Source organism: Schistocerca piceifrons, chromosome 7 (assembly GCF_021461385.2).
Source record: "Schistocerca piceifrons isolate TAMUIC-IGC-003096 chromosome 7, iqSchPice1.1, whole genome shotgun sequence".
NCBI lineage: Eukaryota > Metazoa > Arthropoda > Insecta > Orthoptera > Acrididae > Schistocerca > Schistocerca piceifrons.
The window spans coordinates 13,363,819-13,378,218 of record NC_060144.1 but is presented as its reverse complement, the minus strand read 5'-3'; the positions used below and the strand labels follow the sequence as shown (position 1 = coordinate 13,378,218).

Below are 14,400 nucleotides of genomic sequence, written 5' to 3'. Positions count from 1 at the left end.
AGCAAAGGTCACGTTACTTTTCTGCTCGGCAAAGACATTCACCGGGTACAGTTCACGTTCGCTTCCCCTCCGTGAAAAATGCATAATTTCCACGACTACAGAACAGCAAGTACTTTTTTGTCCACCACTAACGATGCTGTATAAATAAGTCGCAGTGTTTACATCGTGACAGGAGGAAATGAGCACTATAAATCGTCCCATGTAAAGCTAAAATATTGTTTAGCAACTATCTGTAAGTAAATTTTGTGCAAAAGAGAATTTTGAAAGCTGGAGACTGAATTCGTAGTGTGTTCTGAACATAGTCTCTAACGTTTGTTAGCTGGAGTTACTCTCCACTGAACCTTTAACGACGGATTTAAAATTTGTGAGAGCAGCATAAAACAGTCTCCCTTCGCTTCTACAGATACAATACTGCGATTAGTTTAGACATAGCGTCATCATTCACAGACTTCATGCAATCAGTCTATGAGTTTCTCAACTCAGATACCAACGGCATCAACTGAGAATCAAACTGGTCTTGCCAAGTACTATTAAAGATAAAATTTTATTTCATACAGTTCACAAATTAACTGCAAACAGTGCAAAACAGCAAATGTAATGACTACTGCCCGATTTGCAGGAATATAAACCAAGGAACGCAGAAACAGTTTAGTCCGATATAAAGTAATACATTATCGACAGAGGGAGGTTGTGTGTACACGAATGAATCAGTCAGGAGTCTACCACGAATTAAATCTTTCTTTCATACTCGTCTCGTTAATTGGATTCTCCGACCACGTACGATGGCAGTAGTGCATCTCAGCACCAGAATTCATCAGCATATCAACATTTCGTTGTTTTTCAAGACGGAAAGTCCGCTCTTCAAGAGTGCAACGGAAGCCTCGAGTTACGTTACATAAGCAGTCACGGGGCGGCCCCCTTTATTTCTAGTTTTCTCCGTATGAAAGATATCGGCACGCACTGATATGCAGCGGCTCTTATCAGACAACGTGCTCTTCTACCACGACACTCGTTTGTCTTCATAGATATAACACCACTCTCAGCAGTGATACAGAATGCTACTATTAGCGTCAAATTTAGAAATATACTCACAGAATATCCGAAAAGCTAATTTTCTTCCGATGATTGCTAAGTACTTCTTGATGGATGGCCAATATGGTCTTCATTAGAGACTGCTGTTTTTAATTTAATCGTTTGCCATGAATGCAGGATTATAGACTAGATATATACTAGATTACAGACGGCAATCATCACTGAAGTATTATTCTTCGAATATTAGGAGGCAACAGACACAAAAAAGGCCGGCCGCGGTGGCCGTGCGGTTCTAGGCGCTTCAGTCCGGAACCGCATGACTGCTACGGTCGCAGGTTCGAATCCTGCCTCGGGCATGGATGTGTGTGATGTCCTTAGGTTAGTTAGGTTTAAGTAGTTCTAAGTTCTAGAGGACTGATGACCTCAGAAGTTAAGTCCCATAGTGCTCAGAGCCATTTGAACACAAAAAAGAAACAAGCCACGCCGGAACGCTTTACCAGATTCGAGACAGATACCTAATTACTGTAAAATATTGATGACGTTCAGTATTGCCGTGAATCCATATCATCAAACATCCTCTCACTGTCTTTTTAATTCCATCTGCTTATAAGATCGTGCGTTATCTCACGCTGTTTTGCTCTTCAACAATTATTTTGTTAAATTGTGAAAAACATAAGTGTAAGCAAACGGTGAAGAGGTTATAAACAACTGATATCGGAAAGTAAAATGAGGTTTCGGCTGTTGTCGCAGCGGTACCGACGTCTGTAGAATCCGCCAGCGCAGACGGCCAGAGCGCTCGCGGTTGCAATGCATCCGATCTCATCGCCCAAACGCACAGACTTCTGACAACAATAGGTTGAACTGAAATCAGTTTGTTTTCTTCGGTCGGATAAGTCAACGTTCTCCCACACGAAATACGTACTGTGAGAAACTGATAAGTTTAGTCCAAGTAAGAAGTAGTTTCTGGGTTCTTGAGGTTTAAAAATACCACAATTGGGAAATAGTTCGGAACCTACGAACAGGAATAACAGCTTTTTTAGAAACACAAATAAGTGTAATCTTTATCGAAAATTTTAGGCGCAAATCATAACCCCAAAAAATAATTTTTTTAAAAATGGTTCAAATGGCTCTGAGCACTATGGGACTCAACTGCTGAGGTCATTAGTCCCCTAGAACTTAGAACTAGTTAAACCTAACTAACCTAAGGACATCACAAACATCCATGCCCGAGGCAGGATTCGAACCTGCGACCGTAGCGGTCTTGCGGTTCCAGACTGCAGCGCCTTTAACCGCACGGCCACTTCGGCCGGCATAATTTTTTTTAAAGTGAGAAGGGAGGCGTGTCTTATGATTAAAGCTACTGTAGCGGATCTTTTTTGCGCTGTGGTAAGGCGGCAGTTGTTGTCCACAAATTACTGTTTACTGGTGGTTCATATGCCTGTGCGGTGTGATTCAGTTACATGAAGTGGTTTGCAAATGTGGTGTGAGGTGTTTCCACTTTTCAGTGCTTTGGGTTTTCAGAGTACCGTTTTCTAAAATTTATGTATGTCCTCACACATATGTTGAATGACAGTCACTGAAGTTCTTTCCGAAACAGATGTAGCTGATTTACATGCATCCGGTGTCTTTTAATAGCAAAAGTCACATTGAAACATTCGTCTCCACTCACAGAGGCGTCGTTACATCTACCCCGACCAAGAAAGCTAAAATCTAACCTCTTTCGTAGAACAGATTTCAGTCTAACGTAATATATCCTACCGTCCTTGACCCCGCAAAAAATTGGCGAAGGAGATCGGACGCACTGTGACCAAGCTGTGAAAATATTCTCTGAGGTGGAACAGATGTGCTGATGACAGTCAAATGTTTCAACGCGATTTAATACAATTCGAAAAATTACGTTGTATATTATTTCCAAATATCCAACAAATTTTCGTTGATTCTCCCCTCTGAAGTTCTTAGGTACAGTGAATGTTCATCAGAAAAACTGTCCTTAAGACTTATTACTCTTCCAATTTCGATGTACTAATTTATGATGGTCAACCTTTCACGAGACGAAAGTGATTTAAGACGACAAAACAAATAAGATTTGAAGAAATTAATGTTGCCATCATAACATGTTTCTAGTGATTAATGTATCATTGACGACTAATTTCGGCAGGAGGTACCATTTTCAAATCGACGTAAAACTGCATTATAATAAAAACATCTTGGGATAGATTACTCGTGAAATGTTGTTCCTTAGTTAACAATTATCTTTACCAACAAAATTTACATCCAAACCTTTTGTACTGCTGTCGTATGTTCTCCATATCACGTACCAACTCAGTTCTGTGAAAGTTGTACGACGTACGTCAGTGAGTCTAAAACGACACCTACTGATGTATCTCGTACAAATGTGACAGACCTGTGTTGATACGTCATGTGGAGAACATATGGTAGCCGTACGGAAGGCTTTGATGTAAATTTTATTGACAAAATTTACAGTTACCTTGGACGTCATGTTTTACGTATAAACCCGTCTTACCAAGACGTTTTCATACCTCCGTACTGACCAACTCGGATCATGATTCAGCTGCTCTCCTTGCTTTCTTTTCCAGAACTCCGCCATGTTTTCTCCGTGTTGTCTTTTCATTTCTTCTGTCCATGTTGCTTCCGATTTCTTCTTCCTTGACAGCCTAAATACTAAATTTGGATTTAGTATTTTATTGTTAAAGAGGTTTATTTCTGTTTCTTCCAATTCTTTGACGTTATTTCTTTACACTAGTTTTCTTATTTCTTAATCTTTTTGCAGAAATATGGGAATATTTGTTTCGTTGTCCATTCATTCGGTAGTAGTGTCTAAAGGAGATTGCTTCGCTCTGCCATTACTTTTGATATCTCCTCTGTATTTTCGTACACCTCCTCGTTACTTCTCATTTTCCAACCACCTATAGTTTGTGTTGCACTTACTATGTTTCTAATAATCCGTCTTTCAAGTACCTTCATTGTGTCCAGCTTGTTCATCGTTAAGCATTAACGTGTACATAAACATTCTGATCTTATCACTCTGATAGCATATTTCAGTTATATTTTTCTAGATCCATTTCTTGTCGTAGGTTTCTTTGTTAAACCACATTGCTCTTTTCATTTTATTAACTCTTACATCTACTCTGAATTGTTGCATTATTTATATTTGTCACGAGTTATGATTTTTCCATCAGAAATTTTGAGACCAGTTCTCTTCGCTATTTTTTCCACGAGATTTATTTGAGTGGATACTTCTGTCAGATTTTCTGGAAGTATTGCAAAATTGTTAGCAAAAGCCAGGCAGTTTACCTTAACTCCATTTGTTTTCCTTTCCAGTATTATTCGTTAAATTTTGTGATTTCAGATCCAGTTTTTTCTAAAACGCAGCTAAACAATAAAGATAAATAGCAGTCTGATTTACCAATAACTGTGCATATTAGAATTGGCTGAGGTACTTCTCCCATAAATTTAACTTCAGTTGTGGCATTTGTTAGAGTTTCACAAATTATGTAGTTAATTTTGCATTAACACCAAACTCATCTGTGGCTAATTATTCATTTTAAGTTACAAATCTGTTTCGGGTAAGATCTTCCTTTTGAAAAACCCCTGATATGCTCCCAGTTGTTTGTCTAAAGTTTCCTCAGCTATGTTTAGGAGACTTCCTGTGCGTTACTGGCAGAAATGGCACTCCTTTGTAACTGCAGTCATTATGTTCTCTTTCTTTTTATGCAGCGAGTGAATTAATGTTATTTTAAACTCTTCTGGAATCTTCTGTATTTCCAAAATGATCTCAAAAAACAAGAGTAGAAAAGTCATTATTTCGCTGTAATGAAGATGGTTTCACTGTAACGAAGTTTTGCGTCGACTTGAAAGTGATACTTTCTAAAGAAGCTATAAAGCGTTATTCCCTAAAAGCAGGCTTACAATGATAACAAAAATTTCTTAGTGTCCCCTAGGCGGTCAATAATTTGTGCAATATTATCTAAGTTCTCCGTAGACTGCCAATAATACTCTGCTTCGAAATGTTGGACGATAAAGCTGCTCCTGCTATGATAATTGCTCTAATTTGTTGCAAGCAGAAAAAAGGTTGAATGAAAAATTAGACGAAGGTTGTGTTCAAAAAATGAACGGCATAGAGACAGAAGTGATGACACTTTCTGCAGGACCTGACCATCATTTTGCAGGACAATGTTCAAGGATGTACAGTGCAAGCTGTTACTGATTTGTTCGACTGATGGGGCTGCTAAGTGCTATGCCATCTACTGCACTCCCCTGACTTAAGCCCTCGTCAGTTCAACTCGATTTCTAAACTGAAGGAAACACTTCACGGCATTCGCTTCAGAACTGTTACAAATTCATCGGGCAATAGACCGCACCTCTCGAACTGTCAAGACAACTGGCACTGCTAAGAGTATCCTACGACTTCCACATCGCTGGCAACGGGTTATACACAATGCTGGTGACTAGTTTGAAGGTCAGTAAAACTGTGAAACACGTATCTATTTTGTACGAGTTGTAAATAAATAGTTGCCGCTATGAAAGTTCCAACCCCCGTATGTAAGCGTAGCTGACACGGACGAGGGATCACCCTAGCGAAGATATGGATGACTGGGTGTTGTGTGATGTCCTTAGGATAGTTAGGTTTAAGTAGTTCTAAAGTTCTAGGGGACTGATGACCATGGCTGTTAAGTCCCATAGTGCTCAGAGCCATTTGAACCATTTGAAGATATGGACTGCATATGAGGAAATCCATTGACATAAGCAACTTTGACAAAGGGCAGATTATTATTACGCACAGCTTGTGAACGAATATCTCGAAAACGGCAAAGATGCTCGAATGTTCACGTGCTACTGTCGTGATCATCTACGGGAAGAGGTAGGAGGGCAGTCAAACTACCACTAAGCGGATGATGTCCACGACCCTTGACAGAACGTGGGGTTCGGAGGCTAGTCTGCTCTGTAAAGTAGGTTAGATGGTGATCTATGTCATCTCTGTCAAAAGAGCACAATGCTGGTGTACGCACGAGTGTTTCGGAGCACACCGTTCACTGTACATTGTTGAACATGGAGCTCCCCAGTAGGCCACCCCTACGTGTTGACTCAACGACATCCTCAGTTATGACTGCAGTGGGAAACGTGTCGGCTCTTCGCGTGAATCAAATTTTTGCTACACAAGCGTCGTCACCGAGGTGAACTGCGGTTTGAAACGTGCAGCGCGCGGCAGACGCAGGTTGGGGGAGCAGTATAATGCTGTGGGAGACATTCTCCTCCGCTTGCATGGGAGCTGTGGTAGTAATTGAAGACACGCTAACAGCTGCGAACCACGTGCATTCCTTCATGCTTGATGACTTCCCCGACGGCGATACCATGTTTCAGCAGTATAATTGTCCGTGTCTCGGAGGCGGAGTAATGCTGCAGTGGTCTGAGGAGCATTATAGTGAAATCACGTTGACGTCTCAGCGACCAAATTCGCCTGACGTAAATCCTATGGAATCCACCTAGGTCCCTACCGGTTGCATTACCGCGAACGCAAATAAGCGGCCAGTTATTTACGCGAATTGCACGACCTGTGGATACACATCCAAAGTCACATACGTCCGCAAACCTACCAAAAGTTGTCAGATCACTGATACCCACAAACAGTGACGTATTTCGTTCCAAAGACGACAAAAAAGCTATTAAGCAGGTGGTCCTAATGGTTTTGCTCATCAGTGTACTTCGAAGACTAGAAATTTTCAAGTGCAGTTTCATCTTAAAGTACAATGCTGAGAAAAAAAGCGATAATGGGGGATTTTGCGATACAAACGAAAGTTGGTATACGTGTTCCTACATCTGAAAGATAATGGCTATACAAATTTCGTGCCAGTTGCGTAAGAGTGGCGCTAAAAGCGTTACTATGGGGATGTAAATCATGTTTGCTAACAATACAAGTAGTAATGGTCATGGCGTTAGTTACCTTTGATATTGGATGCCGTGAATTGATGGTAATCGAGAATGCCTTTAAGACCATGAAGTCGCCATTACCAACACCTCACTGAGTTTGAACTACGTGGGATGTAAATTTTGCGATATGACAGAAAGACTTTGCTGGAATGTATCCACTGTACATGATTTCTGGCAGCAGTGATCAAGAGAATGTATGGTCGCAAGAATACCGACCACGTGGAACTACCGAGAGGGAAGACGATCGTGTTCGGCGTACGGCTGTGGCATCATAACTGCATGTGCAGCAGTAATTCGGGCAGCAGTTGGCTGCACAGTGACACAACGAACTGTCACAAATCGCTTACTTCAGGGACATCTGCGAGCCAGACGCTCTGTAGCGTGCGTGAACTCCACTGACCCCAAACCACCGCCACCTGCGACTTCAGTGGTGTCAAGCGAGAGCTCATTGGAGGGCAGGGTGGAGTTCTGTTATGTCTTGTGATGGAAGCTGGCTCCCCCTCGGTGACAGTGATGCCAGAGTGTTGGTTAGAAGAGGACCAGTTGGGGCCCTACAACCAACCTGTCTGCGTGTTAGACACACTGGACTAAGACCAGGAGTTATGGTCTACGTCTGCGATTTCCTATGACAGCAGGAGCACCCTCGCGCTTATCCAATGCACCCTTACTGAAAATTTGTACGTCAGTCTAGTGATTTGACCTGTTGTGCTGCCATTCATAAACTGCATTCCAGATGATGTTTTCCAACAAGGTTACGCTCGCGAACTTACCGCTGTTGTATCCCAACATACACTACAGAGTGTCGACATATTTCCTTTGCCTCCTCGGTCTCCAACTGAGTACAAATGGGACATCATCGGACAACAACACTGCAGTCATCCACTATCAACATTAACAGTCCCTGTATTGGCCGATCAAGTGCAACAGACATGAAACTCCCTTCCTCCTATTAACATCCGGCACCTCTGCAACACAATGCATTCATGTTTGTATGCTTACATTCACCATTCTGGCGGTTACATCAGTCATTCATGGCTCAGCATTTCACATTTGCAATGGTTTATGTCGCACTTACATTAACTTGTGATCTTGCAATGTTAATCACTTAAACGTGTTACCTAGACAATCGAATTCCCGAACTTTCATTACCCTACATAAATTATTTTTTAGTGTTGTGATTTTATTTCTCGAGAGAGTTTTTTTTAAGTGGTAATTATGGAAACGTGCACTGAAGTAATACGTGTACTAAAGGATTATTTAGGGCAAGTAATCTTCACACACACACACACACACACACACACACACACACACACACACACACACACACACTCACACACTCTTTCATTCATAATTCTGCATTAATTAACTTTTTTAAAACATCTTGTTTCGTCGCTGTACGGTACCATTCCCTGTATCTTATAATTGCTAATTACTAATCGTACTCCTCTACAGTAACCCCCCCCCCTCCCCCCTCCTGCAGTGCTGGCAATGGTTTATACATTTCGGAACTCAACAGAACCTGTATATCACGAGCATGCACGAAAGAGACTGGAAAGGATATTGTCAATAGTGCCCGCAGATGGCAGGCACAATACTTCTGGGCAGCGCAATTTATTTCGAAATTTTCTAATGTTCTCAATATTACTGCGTAACCTAGCAATACCACCCGTACATGTTCACCATTATTGGGCACCAGAAAATATTGCGCAATATTATTGAACTTCCAGGGGGCACTTAAATTATATTAGAAAGGTGGAGCACTTTTCACAACAGTTGTTTTAAAACAAATAAGAGAATGCTTTCGTCCAGTCGACGCGTCGAGTATATTCAAGCGTTAAAAGTACATCGGTTCAGTTCGATGCATCGAGTGTTTTTAAGGTGGCAAAGGAAGATACGTAGAATATTTTTTGAGCCTTTCTTTTTGATGGCTTAAAATGTTCCTTAGAGAGTCTAATTTTAAGATTCAGTCATATAAAGTGTGCCACAAATGTTAAAATATACTAAAACCACGATTTACTCCATGGGAGTCTAGCATATCCGAGCACTCTAATGGAACGGATGTAATACTGTAATAGTTGGTGACGGGATAGAGGTCCTGTTACTTTTGGATAGTATCACGGAGGGCATTGGTATTAAGTAAAATACTGTTCTCAACAAGATTTCTCTTCGTAACATGATTAGTTTGGTGGAAAACTGTCTGAAAGCACTAGCTTGTCTCACGTCTGGTTAATTTGTCATTTCGCTTTCATTTCACGAAATGAAATGTGTTTGAAAATGACAAATAAACAAATGTATACGAATAGAAAAATTTCCAAAAAAAAAAAAAATGCGAATCGGGCAAACAATGCTTCTATTGGCAAGTGGAAACCAGTTAATCGACATAATTTCGTCAAAATGAGATTTCGACATCGTCGGAAAAAAGTCCAACTGCATCGCCGACTGAAGGTTTGCTCAGCTTCAGTATCAAAAAAGGAAGTTGAAACTGTAAACGCTTTTTTTTCAGAATAACACCTTTCAAGTTGGCGGTAGCTATAAGTCAAGAAATATACATGTAATTATATTATTCTTTTTTGTAACTTTTGAGTCGGTGGTTTTTTCTACGGTAGTGCGTACGATTTTTGCGATATATTTCAATTCCGATTTTTGGTGCGCGTTTTTACAGCGACTTTTTTGTCGAAAAAACTGATTTTTACTTCAGAGTGTCGCCACTTTGTTAAAAACCATTTGTAAAGCCTTCATACGTACGTCAGACACTATTTGAAATTTTGTTCTAGGTTGGTGTTTAGAGCTCGCACCAATCGTCCTCGCACACTATGGAGGCCTTTCGTCGATGTCGTGTAGTGTCGTCTGGGTGCAAATTTTTTTTACTTAAAAAATACATAATACTATCTTAAGGGTGTACATTAAATTTGTAATGTCAGTTCTGTAATTTGTCTGTTATTTTATTAAAAAAAAACGAGTATCGGTTACAAAATCGAGCATCAGCCTGACCTAGCCCCTCAGTACACGGACGTGCACGGTCCTTTCCCTAGCTCTAACCACTTTTGAGATGGAGTGGGAAGGATTCTGGGTGTGGGGTGGTGTGGGGTGGGGTGGGGGCGCACTCCCCGGGCGGCAGCCGCCGCCCCGCCGCTGTGCTTGCGCGCTGCTCACCTCGCCCCGAAGACGGGCAGCGACAGCCGGCGCAGCGTCTTGGGCAGCCGGCGGCGCGGCGCCCCGGACTCGCGGCTCCGGCTGCGCACGAAGCGCTCGCGCTGCTCGCCGCCCCCGCCGCCCCCGCCGGCCGCGCCTGCCGCCCGCTCCCTGCGCGGCGCCGTCGTCAGCGGGGCCTCTGCCTGCCGCACCGCCAGGTTTATGGGCAGCCACAGCAGGTTCTTCTCGACGTCCATCTCTGGCGCTCGACGCTCCCGTAACTCGTCGACTTGGGAAAGAGTCGCTCGGCGGTCACTCGAGTCCACTGGACGCGTCGCGTGCTACCTACCACTGCCGCCGCGCCAGTCACGTTATCGTGATGTGTCGCTTCTTCCACAGGATTGCCGAAGACGCCCGCGGCCGACCTTCACGCATGAGACACTCCTCCGAAAAACACTTTTACACAGAATAACTGTATATCGAGTCTATGAGGCAGAAGACTACTGCGCACTTTTTCGGGAAAAGCTTAAGTCTCGCCGAAAGGCTGCGCAACTGCTTTTTGTCGGCGGTTACCTGTCGTATTCGGACGGTAGCTGTGCGCGAGGGTACCGGAGGACGTGCGCTAGTATTGCGGCGTTCGGCGAGGAACGAGCAACAGCGCACTTGCGTCGTGGAACTCGGACAATCCGGACGAAGGTTCTGCGCAAACGAACCCGCCGTTGTCCCGGAAGACAGTCTACGTCCTTTACCGTAGATCAGCACCGCTGCGGTACCGTCCGTCGTATCGGGAGCCGAGACGCGCGACTGCGAGCGCCCGTGTACTTGGGCAGGTCCAGCGAGTCCTGCAGGTGCGAGGGTGGATCCCGAGTACGGCCTCGTCAGCTGGGGTGCACCGTCCACAGAGCGCGGGCCGCCATGCCGCAGCGGTAGTCGCAGCAGCCGTAGGCCGTGTGTGGTCGCGCAGCGCGAGCGCACTGTGCACAGCGCGCTGCCCTGCCTGCCGCCGCCGATATCTCTGCTTATCGCAGCCGCCGCTGCCGCCGCAGCACAAAATTGCGCGCCAGATAGCAGAAGGCACGGCGTTTGTTCCAGGCTGGGGCTCGGCCGCATTCTTCGTACAACAGCGCCGCCGATCGGCATCTCTTGGGCCGTCGCCCGCCGCACCGCTTAGCCTACTGATGCGTCCTGCTCACTCCTCGACGGCTCACATTTAACGGGCCACCCTCTCGCTTCAATCGAATACTCCTTGCTTAGACTGGCGGTAACCGACATCCCAAATGGTCCGCCTCGCTCGGTGCGGCAGATTGCTAACCGAAGGTGCCCGGGTTCGATTCCCGGCCGGGTCGGAGACTTTCTCCGCTCGGCGACTGGGTGTTGTCTCATCCTTACGTCCGTATCATCACAACTGACAAGAAAATCGTCTTCAGTACACTGACGTATCAGTTTCCCATTACTGAGGCGGGTAAATACGTAGGTACGAACAGAATGCCAATAAGTAAGCTAAAGTAAAAAAAAAAAAAAAAGAACATCTCAATTAGATGACTAGCGGTGGCATCCATTTCCAGCCGATCTCTGGAATATTCTTCAATTGCCTTCAACTTAATTGCAGTATTTTCAGTAAAGTTTTCTTTAATACGCTGGTGAAATCTTGTGCAACTTCAGCTTGTACTGAAAGACATGTGGATGGAAGATGACGACGACGTTTGGTTTGTGAGGCGCTTAACTGCGCGGTCATCAGCGCCCCTACAAATTCCCAATGTTTACACAGTCCAATTTTTACACAGTCCAATTTTTACACAGTCCAATCTAGCCACTGTCACGGATCATGATGATGATGATTATGAAATGATCAGAACAACACAAACACCCACTCCCCAGGGAGAGAAAATCTGCATGTGAATGGAAGTACTCCTTCATGGTTAAAAGTAAAGCCTCCGAATTTTTTATTCTGTTCTCAGTTTCGATTGAGGTATTACATGTGGAAGATTACAAGCCGACTGCCTTGCCTCCTTCCACTTGTACTAAGTTTATCTGAACCTTGTAACGACTGGCGAAAGCCAGGACACTTTACTTCCATCGACTTAAAGTCTCTTTACGTTGATTTAATACGGGGAAATGTGTTTTACCTCCTCAAGGACTACCACCTTAACGTTGGTGTGGAGGTTTGTGTGTATCAGTGATCCACTGAGCTATGCTGGCGGGAGCTGTGCTCCCGGTATAGTCACCCATGCCAGACAGGTCAGTTGGTGAGATTCGAGACAAAGAGTAGTCCCCCTAGGGGGCTCCTTTCGTGAGAATATGTGGGTCGCAACCATATGGGCCCTTAGCTAAGTCTGACATTACTTCCTTGCGTCAGGCTTCTTCTGTTTCCTTCCCTATCGGCCTCCCTTGGCCAACTCTTACTCTTTCGACCCAATGGTATCAGGTTTCGACGCCTGGGGGTGTCTTTCATTTTTCTTTTTTATTCTCCAACAATCAGAGATTGTCTAAGGACCGCGGAGTCTGCTCAGGCTGCCGATACCCGTTAGCAGAAACAAAACTCTGGGAAATGTCCACTGAAATTTGAGAAATCAATCAGACCTGAAGTATTTCAATGCAGCTCTGCCAGCAGACCCTACTCCACATCCTAGAAGGCATGAGTCGTGAGATCCCTAGACAATGTGTGACGGGCAGTCGATACAGACCACAAAGCCAATGGGAGAGGATGGAAGGCGAACTTATTTCTGTCGCCTTCAAATAACCGGAACATATCGGCTGAGGGAGATAACCCCGAAAGAAAATCCTGGTCCTCCTAGAATGGGGTTGAGCAGATGGTTGGTAATCAACTCTCGGAAAACACTGACTGCTCCCAGTACCCAAACGAGCCTCGGAAATAGGACGGTCTTAAAGGTAAGTGACAAGGCTATGAAAAAAGACAAACGGAATGGATAAATGGACACGCCAAAGTAGCAACCTGGAATGTGAGAGGAATTTCCCAAAAGGTGGTAGAACTAGTAAATATACTAATCGACATGAATATCGATGCTATGGCACTCAAAGAAACTAAAAAGAAATCAAGAGGAAATAAATATGTAGGGGATTACATTATGTTCTATAGCGGTGTTGAACAACATAAAAGAGCAAGTAAAGGTGCAGCACTACTCTTGCACAAGAAATGGGAAAAAGACATTCAAGATAGTACATACGTAAGTGAAAGAATACTTACTGTCAGGCTGAAATGGATACGGCGCAATGCCACCTTTATAAGTGTATATGCACCTGAAGAACGGAAACATGATGACTCTGAAAGCTTCTATGAAGAACTACAGAAGACTCTGGGTAAATACAGTGCTACTTATCACGTTATTATGATGGGAGATTTCAATGCCAGAATAGGAAATATCCCAGTAACAAACGTTATAGGCCCGTTTGGAGAACCAATATGTAATGAAAATGGAATATTACTAAGAGGTTTTGCCACTTACAACAATTTAAAAACCACAAATTCTCTTTTTAAGGAAAGGGATATGCACAAGTATACTTGGGCCAGCAGAGGTATTACATCAATAATTAACTAGATCTTAGTAAATGATAAGCTAGCGGGCCAAGTAAGGGATACATGAGTTTATAGAGGACAAGATATATGATCAGATTATTTCTTACTAACCTCCAGAATAGATCTTTTTACAAAATGGAAGAAAATAATCAAACTAGTAACAAAGCAACACGTTCAAAGCGTTTATAAGGTATATTTGCTTGAAGAGGGCAGTATCAGACAGCTGTACCAAAGGAGATTAAATGAAGAACTAGAAAATTTAAAAACTAAAGACAATATAGAAAAGAATAGCAAACCCTGAAGAATACTGTATGCAGAGTAGCAGGAGAAGCTCCCGGTTAAAAGAGGTGTGTGTGTGTGTGTGTGTGTGTGTGTGTGTGTGTGTGTGTGTGTGTGTGTGAGAGAGAGAGAGAGAGAGAGAGAGAGAGAGAAAGGAAAAGAAAAGGCCTAAAAATTTGGAATGAGGATATAATGAAAGCTGTCAAAGAAAAACAGGATGCATGTATAAAATGCTTAAGCAACCCCACTATTGACAGCAAACAATACTATAAGGAGAAAAGAAATAACGCTAAATGTGTACGGTAGTACGGAAAGCACATCAGGAACACTGGGGTTTATTTCTAATATCGAACATGATATCCATGGAAGACAACAAATGGCATATAAGGATTTAAAAACTTTAAACACAACAGAAAGAGAGAAGATACAAATAAAGAAGAACAGTGGATAAATCATTACAGCACAAGAAACTG

At 43.3% G+C, this 14,400-nt stretch overlaps 1 protein-coding gene across 1 annotated transcript in view; it reads right to left on the bottom strand.

Moving 5' to 3' along the window:
* The window catches only part of LOC124805025, a 54,196-nt gene extending 43,826 nt beyond the window's left edge, over positions 1 to 10,370 (bottom strand). The window contains exon 1 of the mRNA XM_047265435.1: positions 10,135 to 10,370. Within this exon, the coding sequence (XP_047121391.1) occupies positions 10,135 to 10,370 (236 nt within the window). The remainder of the gene's footprint in view (positions 1 to 10,134) is intronic.
* Positions 10,371 to 14,400: the final 4,030 nt, after the last annotated feature.